Source organism: Gorilla gorilla, chromosome 23 (genome assembly GCF_029281585.2).
Source record: "Gorilla gorilla gorilla isolate KB3781 chromosome 23, NHGRI_mGorGor1-v2.1_pri, whole genome shotgun sequence".
Lineage (NCBI taxonomy): Eukaryota > Metazoa > Chordata > Mammalia > Primates > Hominidae > Gorilla > Gorilla gorilla.
This window is the reverse complement of record NC_086018.1, coordinates 42,122,641-42,134,797: the sequence shown is the minus strand read 5'-3', so window position 1 is coordinate 42,134,797 and position 12,157 is coordinate 42,122,641. Positions and strand designations below refer to the sequence as shown.

The window sequence follows — 12,157 nt, the reverse complement described above, 5'->3', positions numbered from 1 at the left end:
CTCAGGCAGGCGGCAGCGGAAGCAATGGGGGAGACGGGAGTGGTGAGCAGCTTCTCCTCAAAGATTCCCAGTGAGTGAGTGCACAGATCCTTTCCATGCACTGCCTTCCTGAGAGGCAAGGAAGTCTTTACTTTGTCCCCAAATCCCTCTAGGCTCAAGTCCTTTGGCTCCATCTTATTTAACAAGCACTTACTTGAGTACCTACTATGTGCAGGCTGCGCAGATACAGAAATTAACATCCCCTGGAGATAAACACTATGTGGCCCTGCCCTCAGGATGCCTGGGAGTGACAGACCTCGTAAGCCAATATTTCAATGTTGGCCACATGTGTCCAGAGGCTACAGGAACTAACAGGAAGCCAAGCACTCCTGCTTGGCAGACAGGAGGGCTTCCTGGAAGGGGTGACCTCATAGCCACCTCTTGAAAGAGAAAGGGGAACACTGAGACTGGACAGGAGGTGGCAATGCTGCCTTAGGAAACTGAATGTGGATCTTTGGGCCGCTGGTTTTCTGCAGACATCCAATGATTCAAATGTTCCGTCAGAGCCTCTGCAGCCATGGGGAGGGGAAGGAACAGGAGACAAGGATGGGATGACCAGCCCTGAGGAGAACCTACCTGGGGCATCATCCTGGAGAGGTGACCCAGCCTCTCCTTTACCCTGGCCCTGGCTGGCAGAGGGACGCTGACTCAGGCTAGAAAATCCCAACTCCCTTCCTCACTGCTCAGGGCCATCTGATATCTGATTGAGGTGGCTTTCACTGAAATCTCCCCTTCCCTAACTTTGGGGTGCTCCCCTCCTCCTGGAAATTCCCTTAGGGCCCTGAGGCACTTCCCACAAGCCCCTGTGTTAGACTGTACATGTCTGTGGATGCATCCTTTCTCATCAGCAGGATGGGTCGCCCTGGAGGAGAGGAACTGCACTCAGCCCACCTCTCAGTGTCTCTGTTGATCCAGCAGGGAGGCTGGCATGCAGCAGGTCCTTGGGGCCACTTACTGCTGATGAATAGCTGAGACAATTCTCCCACCCACTTGCTCATTCTCTGTCTCTGGACCATTCTAGTTTTATGGCAGGGGGCCCAGCTCCTCCTTGCTGTCCTCATATGGGACCCCCTCACCTAGAGGGGAACTCCTATCACAGCATGCCCACCACCCAACAATGTGCACAGGCCATTCCTGCACAAGGAGGCAGAGTCTGTTTCCTGCACCTTGATCCAGGATGACCTGTGACTCACTTTGACTCACAGAATTGAGGACATGGGTATGGATGTCAAAGACAAGGCCTCAAGGGGACTGCAGCTGCATTCTCACTCTCTCAGGACCCTGAGAGCACCCTGGGAAGATGCCCAGCACTGTGAGGAGGAAAGAGACCCAGGGGAGGCCAACACCAACCACCAGAGGTGGGGGAGCCCATCTCAGCCTCCCCAGCCTCCATCCAGCCTTCAGGTGTCTGCATCATATGAGCAACACCAGGCGGGACTAGCTGAACAACCGCCCAGCTGAGCCCAGCCTAAATTGCTGACCCACAGAATTGTGAGCAGCAAATGAAACAGATGTTGTTTTAAGCCACTTGGCTTTGGGGGTGATTTGTTACACAACAATAAACAACTAAGACACCAGCCCAATCCCAGTTCCTCACGAGCAGCCCTTCTCCTACTGCTGAATAGGCAGAGCTGCTGCCAAAGGCCCACTGTGCTGGGCACAGAACCACATTCTCATCCTCCCCTTTTCCAGCTCTCCCTGTTCCCTTCGTGGGCCTGGGGCAGACTGGGAGGCCTCTTCATGGGCCTCTGCACATGCATCAGCCTGCACTCCACTGTCCCATCATCTTCCCTGACAGCTTGCAAGCCACGAGTGGTTTCCTGTGTCAGCTCCAAGTTTTGAAATACCATCCATGAATTCACAACACAGTAATTAATCACTCTGTGAACTTAGCTGATGGATTAGCTGAGACAATCAATTTTTAAATGTTCTGTTTCATCTGAAACAGGTTTAGTCAAGAGGCACAAATGCAGTGAATTCTAAAGATTCTTAGCAGGTTATCACAAGGAGTCCTTAAAACCACATACCACAGATACTGTTTGATTTGCTATTTTCAATAGATTTGAAGCCTTTTAGACTTCTGAACACCTGCCCTCTGGCTTTCTCTAGGAGATAACAGATGGCTTAGTAGTGTCTGTCAAAGGAAAGTTCTGGTTTAAAGATGTAGCTCCCGCCTCTGATGGGGCTAATGTAGATGGATAAATGAACTGAGACAATGGTTCTCTCTAACCATCCTGAACTCTCTCTGCCTGCCCCACTTTGCAATGTTCTTACAGCTCACCTTTTAAGATAGGAATGAAAAAATTCAAAGTCTGTGGAAGATAACTCAGTTCTAATGTTAAAAACTCTGAAGAAAGTGTGCAGAGGGAGGAGAGCTGGGGTGGGAACCAGCATGAGAATCACATGCTACAGAGAAGGGGTGTGGAGTGGGAGCAGCCCCATGGGCGCTGGTGTCCCTGGCTGAAGTGGCAGCCTGGGGTCCCGCTCACTCGGGGCAGCAGGGCCTGGAAGGGCAAGACAGGGGTCCACTTACTCTGTAGTTGTGGTCAGCTCCTCCGAGATGTGGCTGGAATGCAGCAGGCCTTCCCGTTTCTGAAAATCCCAAAATAAACATACAAAATCAGGCAGTGGAGAGTTGAGGAAAGATGCACTGACAGGGCAGATGAAGCTGTGGGGCCGGAGATCATCTTAGAAAAGAGCAACAGGAGAAGGAGGGGTGGTGTTGAACACGCATGCCAGGCCTGGGTGAGTACACAGCAGGGGACCCTGGGCAGGGTGCCTTTCAGCGACCACAACCTGTCCCTATCCTCCTCCCCACCCTCTGGTCTCCACGTGGCCTTGAGAGTTGGCATTTGTGTGGGTCTCAGGAGAAACACCCCAGGTCAGGATTCCCCAAAGGGATCCTCTATGCTTTGCAGCCAGGAGAGGTGAGGCATGCAATTGGAAGGAGCATAAATAACAGGGAACATCCCCTGCAATCATGTGTGTGCACAGGACTGAAGAGGGTCCCCCAAAGTTCATATCTACCACAAACTTCAGAACATGATCTCATTTGGAAATAAGGGTCTTTGCAGATACTAGCTCACATGAGGTCATCATGGATTATGGTGAGCCCCACCTTAATCCAATATGGCTCACCTCCTTATTAGAAGAGGAAACAGACACAGAAACAGACAGAGGGAGGAGGCCATGTGATGACAGAGGCAGAGACTGGAGAGATGTGGCCACAAGCCAAGAACACCAGGGACTGACAGCCACCACCAGAAGCTGGAGGAGGCAGGAAGACCCCTCCCCTAGAGGAGGAGACGTGAGGGAGGACACCCTACCCTGACAACATCTTGATTTCAGACATCTGGCCTCCATAATTGCGAGAGAATAAATGTCTGCTGTTTTAAGCCACCCGGTTTGTGGTACTTTGCTATGGCTGCCCTAGGAAACTGACACAGTATATGTCACACTTCTCCCAGAGCGTGGCAGGTATAGAAAAGCAATGATGGCCGGGCACAGTGGCTCACAGCTGTAATCCCGGCACTTTGGGAGGCCAAGGCAGGCAGATCACGAGATCGAGAGATTGAGACCATTCTGGCCAACGTGGTGAAACCCCGTCTCTGCTAAAAATACAAAAATTAGCTGGGCGTGGTGGCACGTGCCTGTAATCTCAGCTACTTGGGAGGCTGAGGCAGGAGAATCGCTTGAACCCAGGAGGCAGAGGTTGCAGTGAGCTGAGATCGTGCCACTGCACTCCAGCCTGGGTGACAGAGTGAGACTCCGTCTCAAAAAAAAAAAAGTAATGATGGTAGTGAGGGGGGCATGGCAGTGGTGACGGTAGGGGTGGCAGCCTGCCTGTCACAGGAGCTCCAGATGGAGCCTGGGTGGCTAATCCAACCACCACTGAACCCCTCAAGGGACTGGGAACTCATTTCCCACTGGGCCAGCCCACAGTGGACACCACCAAGATCTGGGCTTCCATCCCTTTCCTGAGTTTGACCTCCAGGGAATACTCAGGGTTGGTGCTTGTTATTGAACAACAGCGTGGGTGACACTTATCCTGATTCTCAGGAGTGCCTGCCAAGGAAGGTCCAGACATTGTGTTCACCTAGTCAAGGATCAAACATGCCTGAGGCACCCACCAGGTGCTGGGCCCAGGTCTAGGATTGGAGACATGAAGCTGGATGTTTTATAGGTTTGTAGTAAAATCTTGGTTTTATGGGGAAAAGCATTGCAGCTCAGCAAAAGCAAGTGATCAGCCCAAAGCCACGTGGCCAGGCAGTAAATAAGGCCCTTTCCTTCCTTCCTTCCACCCTGGAAATGCCGCATCCCTTACACCAACCACTCCACCTGGGGTTAGATAAGGGGTCCCCTGAGCAAGCTCAGAAGCCAGGGGGCTGCAGAGAAGACAGAAGGCGGCTCTAAGGTCTGGGGAGTAACTGCGCCCGGTTCACAGGACCCCCTGCTCCCGTTTCATTCTGCTTTGGTCGTGGTCCAAACAACACTCCTCTAACCCGTTATGGCAGGAAGGACCAGCAAGTGCTTGCCTGGTTCAAACTTTCTGCAAACCCCAAAGATTATCTTGGACCCAAGTGCAAGCCTGAAAGGAAATACTCCACTTTCTGAGCCTGCACAGGGCTCCTGGGGCCCCGAGCTGACGTAGGTAGGCTTCGGAACCACATCCCAATGTGTCCTAGGGAAGCCTTTTCAGGCCGGCTGCCTGTGAACCAGTGGCCAAGACACGGGGCCATAGGAATGGCCCCCCAGGTCCCGAGTCACCACCACCAGCCACAAACATCCTCCTTAGGAAGGAAACATGGAGACATGGCAGGTGGCCCTTGCCGGATGCCAGAGAGGAGCATTCCCGTCCGGTCAAGACTGAGCTCCCAGGGTAACAGAGGGGCCAGAATGGGTTCGGAAAACACAGTAAGAGCCAGGTCCTCCCCGACCACAGAGACCACGGGACTGAGAAGTTTAAAAACCAGAGGAAAGTGGAGCCGGATGTCTCGAGTAAAATAAACACAGAGGCATCCAAGGTTCCGAGCGTGACCTCAACTCTGGCCGCAGTGGTCACCCCCGCAGACCCCAGGCGTGTGTTCCTCCTTTAGTGGCTCGGCAGCCTATGCTGAGTGCTTAGAGAATAGTAGGCGCTCATTGCACATTTACTGAGGGAAACTGCACACACGAACCCTAGGCAGCGACTGTCCACTTAAATGTAAGGGAAATAAGGCCAGGCATGGCAGCTCCCACCTATAATCACAGCATTTTGGGAGGCTGAGATGGGAGGATCGCTTGAGCCCAGGACTTCGAGACCAGCTTGGGCAACATAGCGAGACCTTGTCTCTACAAAAATTTGAAATTAGCCAGGCACGGTGGCATGTGCCTGTAGTCCTAGCTACCTGGGAGGCTGAGGCAGGAGGACTGCTGGAGCCCGAGGTTGAGGCTGCAGTGAGCCATGACTGCACCATGGTACTCCAGCCTGGGCAACAGAGTGAACCCCTTTCGCAAAGCATAAAATAAAATAAAAAATAAATGTAAGGGAAATAGCAAGAGAAAGGTAACTCTACTTCACCCTCTGTTAGAAGGACCTGGGTTCTGGTTCCATTTCTCCAAGTGAATCAAGAGAAATGAACCCAAAAAAAGAGATGATGGGGCATGATGAATAATCCCCGACGAATGCAAAGCGGCTTTAATTTGGGTGTCTGTTTCATCCCGCGGGGCCAACCTCCTCCAATGAGTAATAAGCACATTCAAGGGGATTGAATTCCAACCAGTTGGCTTTGGAGAGAAATGAATGTTCTTTTCAAAAATGTGGAAAATTAAACCTCAACACCCTCATGCCTCTGCTTCTGCCTCTCATCAAATCAATGCCATTGTTCCCGTTCCAATCATTTATCTCCGAGCCAGGGTGAGACACACATTTTGTCAAAAGGGAAAAATAGAAGGTAGCCTCCTGGGGGGAAAAAAGGAGGGGAAGGGCAGGAAAACTGCAGGAGGAAGATGTTGCCTCTCTGGCGGAGTTACGGGCAGGCCGACCACTCGGTTATACTCACCCGCACGACCACCACCTGCACCGTTACATGCTCAGGAAGGCGTATGGGGGCCCTGAAGTGCATGGCCAGAGAGACCAGCAGGTGGAGGATGGCCACCAGGTTCTTCCCGTGAATTGCTGCAGGAGGAAGGAGGAAGGGGAAGGTTACACAGGAACCTGAGCCCACGTGCAGAAGGCAACAGAGACACGGCATCTAAATGAGACCCCAGCGAGACAAGGATGGAGCGAAGTGTGGACAAATCAAGAAAGCTGATGAGCAACCTGGTGAATTTACTTCTAGCTTCAATGTCTCCTTTCCTGTTGGCCTAAGGTGACTTGTGCAACCACTTTTAGAAGCACGTTTTTAAAAGCAATAAATTGGGCAGTGATGAGGGGAAGGAACAGGATAGTAAAATTAGCACAGAAGGGAAAAGATCATGGAAAGCAGGTCACGGCCACTTACCCATCACAAGGATGTGCATTATTATCTCTGGCACTAAAAAGGGCTCCCTCTCCGCAATGAACCATCCCAACAAGGGTAGGCTGCCAAGAGCAGAGGCCACTCTGGGGACATTAGACATTAGCCCCTGCCTTGCCTGAGTCTGTCCTCTCTCTTCCTCAACATGCGGACTCAGGTTTGGTCAGCATCACCACTTCTCCTGCAGGGTTTTACAGTTTACAAGGCACCCGATTCCCCACCCACGGACCCAGCCACCCACGAGACAGCCTGGGTCTGCCCAAGGTCTCGATACCAAGAAACCGGGTGCAAAGCCAGGCTCCAGGGTCTCCTGCCTACCACTGATAGCCCAGCTCACCAAAGCACGGAGACCTCTGGCCCAGCACAGAGAGCCCTGAAGCCACACCCTCACGGCCCTGCTTCAAGGGGAAGGAGGTGGGGAAGGAGTGGGCAGGACCGAGGAGAACTTTCCAGCTTCTCCTGATTTAGTCTTTCACCTGCCAGGTTCATGTCTTGGCTGAAAATACCGTGATGTCACATCTCATAATGCCAGGGTCACAGGCAAACAGCCCACTAGGTGTTGCTGCCACCAGTATTTGGGGTTGAGTCCCAACAAGAACCCCCCAAGGCAGCTTCTCTCTCTCAAAGTCCCTCTGATCCACCCATCCATAAACATTGCCTCTCTCCTCTGCAGCATGGGGAGGATGGAGAATTGTGGCCTGACCAGGTCCCTCTTCTAGGATCTCCCTAACCCTTCTCCTGTTCTTCTCCCCTGCAATGTTCTACCTCTTACAGAGCAGGGAGATGAACCCCATTTTAAGATGCAAGGCCAGATGGGATGATGATGAATGTGGATGACAAACGTGGATGACGAATGTCGAGAGGACGGGCTCCCTCCAAACAGTCCCTCCCCCTGTGGCGTGGAACTCACAGTCCACGCTCCACCGGAGCGCCCAGCCACGGGGCCGCAGCAGGTCATGTACTGCTTCCAGCACCGTCTGCAGCTTCTGTTTCTGCCCTATTTCGGACTGTGTCACCTCAGCCACATTCAGCTTGCACCCTGCCAGTTTTTCTGCAATGAGAAGCACAAGAGAAGAGGGTCAGAAAAAGCTGGAAGGGCCAGGCTCAGTGGCTCACGCCTGTAATCTCAGCAGTTTGAGAGGCCGAGCTGGGTGAATCACTTCAAGCCAGGAGTTCGAGACCAGCCTGGCCAACATGGTGAAATCCTGTCTCTACTAAAAATATAAAAATTAGCCAGGCATGGTGGCACTCACACGTAATCCCAGCTACTCGGGAGGCTGAGGCAGGAGAAGTGCTTGAACCCGGGAGGTGGAGGTTGCAGTAAGCCAAGATCACGCCATTGCACCCAAGCCTGGGCAACCTGAGTGAGACCCTGCCTCAGAAAGAGAGAGAGAGAGAGAAAGAAAAAGGAAGGAAGGAAGGAGAGAGAGAGAGAGAAAAAAGAAAGAGAGAGGGAGGGAGGGAGGGAGGGAGGGAGGAAGGAAGGAAGGAAGGAAGGAAGGAAGGAAGGAAGGAAGGAAGGAAGGGGAGAGAGATATACTGGAGGAACTCAGAACCACCAAGACCCCAGCCTCAAGGAGGTCCCCGAAGCGGGGCAGGTTACCATGTGGCCATGGGGGCGTCTTGAGATGTTGAACCATGAACTCTGAGCTTCCAGGTCACTAATCTTCCTTAGAGAATGATGCCAGATTGAAAAGGGAAGAAGAGTTAAGGATAAAACTGTGGGTGTTATACTCGGGAACATTCTATGCATACAAAATGGAAAAAACATAATAAGATGTAGTTGAGAGGCAAGGAGGTTACCTGGGAAGAATGAGAGTGGAAGTCAGGAGGTGAGAAGACTGTCCCTGTGGGTCCCAAAAGGGAGAGGACTGATAAAGATAATTTTAAAAAAGGTCTTAAAAGCTGCCTCTGCCTCCCCACACACCTGAGGCTCCCATTCTTGTTTCTTAAACATTCTAACACCACAATAGGAAGTTAGATTAGATATTCACAGAACTGGCGATGATTTTATTACCAAGAATGAACAGGAAACAATCTGGAGGAGCGCGGACAAGAACTGTCACATTTCGTCAAGATTCAATTACTGAGACTGAGCTCCAGCCGAGCCTGCACCTCCTTCAATTTCCCTTTTGTTAGCAGTAGGTACTGGCAGGTGCTGGCCACCAGCGCCCCACCCCACACTCACTGCAGGGCCACACGGCAGGAAGGACCCCCAGTTTCCCTGCTAGTCTTCGATTCTAAGACTCCAGTGTTTACTGATAGATCCACTCTGCAAAACAACAAAAGCGACATCACAGAGCATCGTGAGATGGTTCACTGGGAGGGTGACTGCAAGCACTCAGCACAGAGCCTTCAATACACAGCTGCTGTCAGTGACGCCGGCATTGACATGCCATCATGAAAGCAATCAAGTCCAGGCCAGTCACAAATGGGGTTTCTGTTTTGCAAGTGGTTCCCAGCACAAAGTTCTGTTTAAAACATTTTAGCTGGAGGCCCCCATGTCTTCAGTGTTATCTCCCCAGCAGCCTCCCCTCCCTCAATTAGAAAACAAACAGCTTTGGCATCCCTTTCAGGATAATAAAATTCTACAGCAAGGCCTGCTGGGCTCGGAATACCCCTTCGATCATGCGTTTGTAGGCTCACAGATAGGGACTGAACACCTACTATGGGACAGGCACTGTCCTAGGTGCTGGATATGGCACAGATAACAGAGGTCCCTAGTGGGGAGATAAACACCCGTAAAAAACATCTGATTGGGTGGCAATGACTGCAAGAGAAAAGACAAAGCAGCCCAACAAAACACATCCTGCAGGGGAGTGGAAACGATTCCCGCTTATTCATCTGATTTCCCTCCATCTGGATCTAACAGCTCCTCGCTGAGTCATCCACAGCTGTCTGTCTGAATTTGCGCCCTGGAAGTAGAGAGCAAGTAGGTCCCACAGGTGTTCAACAACCATGGAAAGGGCAGAGCAGGGCAGCTTGGAGAAGGAAGGACAGAGATAGGATCATACAGAACTGGGTGGTCTGAGAGCCTCGCCCACCAGGGAGATGGGAAGCCTGACGCGCCCCCGTTGCACCTGCCACCATCCAGCCCCACAGACTGAACATGGCCACGTCACCCAGGGTGGAGGAAGAGGAGTCGGCAGAGGAGCGGAGGACACTGGATTCGTTTGCCTGGGCTGCTGCAACGAAGCATGCCACACACCGTGTGGCTTAAACAACGGAGATTTATGTCACAGCTCTGGAGGCCAGAAGTCCAAGATCAAGGCACCGGCAGGGTAGACCCTTCTGAGGCCCCTCTCCTGGCTTGTAGATGGCTGCCCTCTCCTTCCTGTGTCCTTACTCGGTCTCCCTCTGTGCATGTCTGTGTCCTAATCTCCTCTTTTTATAGGAACCCTAGACATATTGAATTAGGGCCCACCCACTCGTACGGCCTCATTTTACCTTCATTACCTCTTTTAATTTTTTTATTTTTTTGAGATGGAGTTTCACTCTCGTCACCCAGGCTGGAGTGCAATGGCACCATCTCAGCTCACTGCAACCTCTGCCTCCCAGGTTCAAGCGATTCTCCTGCCTCAGCCTCCCAAGTAGCTGGGATTACAGGCATGTGCCACCACGCCCAGGTAATTTTTGTATTTTTAGTAGAGGCAGGGTTTCACCATGTTGATCAGGCTGGCCTCGAATTCCTGACCTCAAGTGATCTGCCCACCTCAGCCTCCGGAAGAGCTGGGATTACAGGTGTGAGCCATCACACCCAGCCTATTATTATCTCTATAAATACAGTCACATTCCGAGGTTCAACCTGCAGGGCTGGCTGGTAGCAGGGACAGTGGGAGGCTGCCAGGCTACCCATCTCTCCTAGTGGGCGAGGCTCTCATACCTTGCAATGTGCCTGTATTTAAAGAGGCAGTTAAGGTAAAATGAGGTCACATGGGTGGGCCCTGCATGTAGGACTTGAAAATATGAATTTGGTGGTGGAAACAGCAGGCAACAGAGACCAAAGAGACTGGCCATGCCTGTGTGCTGCCTTAGGCTGGGTCTTGGGTGACTCCTGTGCAACAGAGAATACGGCACATGATCACCTGCATCATCAGACATCACTGTGCCCACTGACGGGGGCCACAGCAGCAGCTCATCACTGTGCCCACTGGCGGGGGCCGCAGGAGCAGCTCATCACTGTGCCCACTGACGGGGGCCACAGCAGCAGCTCATCACTGTGCCCACTGGCGGGGGCCGCAGGAGCAGCTCATCACTGTGCCCACTGGCGGGGGCCGCAGGAGCAGCTCATCACTGTGCCCACTGACGGGGGCCGCAGGAGCAGCTCAGGGCTCTGTTGCGGCCAGGACCCCTATCTTCCTAGCACAGAAAGAGAGAAAACTGGGGAGGATTCTCCCATGTAGCAGGTGACCCTGAGTGATGGCCACATGTGGGGTTGAGTACACATGTGATGAAGAACTTCACCTACACAAGGAGAGGGTGTGCCCGTGAGTGACCAGCAGGACGACAGCCAGGAGCTCCCACAGCACGGGCACCTCACTCTGGCCATATGCAGTCTACCTTGAGGGCTGCACTGCAAACACAGGGGAGCTACACCCCCAGAAATCTGGCATGTGGCAGAGAACCCGGCAGCTGCTTCCAGAATCTTCTCTCAAGAAGAGGGATTCGGCTGGGTGTAGTGGCTCATCCCTGTGATCCCTGCACTTTGGGAGGCCAAGGTGGGAGGATCGTTTGAGCCCAGTTCAAGACTAGCCTGGGCAACATGGCAAAACCTTAGCACTACAGAAAATACAAAAATTATCTGGGCATGGTGGCATGGTGGTATGCATCTGTGATCCCAGCTTTCCGGGGAAGCTGAGGTGGGAAGATCATCCAAGCCTAGGGGTCAAGGCTGCAGTGAGCTGTGATCATGCCACGGCACTCCAGCCTGGGCAACAGAGTGAGACACTATCTCAAGAGAAAAAAAAAAGAAGAGGGACTCCTCAGGGGTCCTGCTGGTTCACTCTGGGCAATTTCCACATGGCCAAACCAGAAGTCTGTTCTCTTTCCTCCTCTCACGTCCTAGAAACACCTCCTTTACCCTTCCTGAATGCAACACTCCTGTGGCTCCCCTCCCTTGTGACTGACCTTTGCCAGAACTTCCTCTTCCTGACCACAAATGGCTGACAGCCCAGACCCAGTCCTCAGACCTCTTCTCTACTACAGACTCACAGAAGTTGGCTTTGACCTTGGTATTCAGCTAAAATCTCCTATTTGGTTTGGGCTTCTGCCTTTGGAAAGCCAAAGAGCTGAATGCCTACATCAGTGTCATTCCTGGCATCCCAGAGCACAAGGATCAGGTGATCACATCAAGAGAATATCACATCAACAGTATATTATGTCATTTCAGTGTAACAACATTCACAAAACGAGGCAAGACATTCTGATGCTCTGTTACTATCTGAATATTCTAGTCCATTGTTCTTTTCTTCAGTAAAAAAAAAAAAAGTGGTTTTAATATGTCAAACCACTTGACACTCAAGAGATTTTAGAATTGCCTTCTCAAGTGCTTATGTGATTATTCAAACAAGATGGAACAGCAGCTACTCCACAAGAAAAAGGCTGCTTGAGCCAAAGGAAGC

General features: G+C 52.0%; 1 protein-coding gene across 5 annotated transcripts in view; it reads right to left on the bottom strand.

Moving 5' to 3' along the window:
* Nucleotides 1-12,157, bottom strand: part of PARVB (parvin beta) — a 140,193-nt gene that overhangs the window by 30,651 nt on the left and 97,385 nt on the right. For all 5 annotated transcript variants that reach the window (XM_031005333.3, XM_063704625.1, XM_055374828.2 and 2 more), the window contains exons 5-7: nucleotides 7,447-7,587; nucleotides 6,081-6,196; nucleotides 2,573-2,631 (exon numbers count right to left, since the gene is read on the bottom strand). In XM_031005333.3, coding sequence (XP_030861193.2) covers nucleotides 2,573-2,631; nucleotides 6,081-6,196; nucleotides 7,447-7,587 — 316 coding nt within the window. The remainder of the gene's footprint in view (nucleotides 1-2,572; nucleotides 2,632-6,080; nucleotides 6,197-7,446; nucleotides 7,588-12,157) is intronic.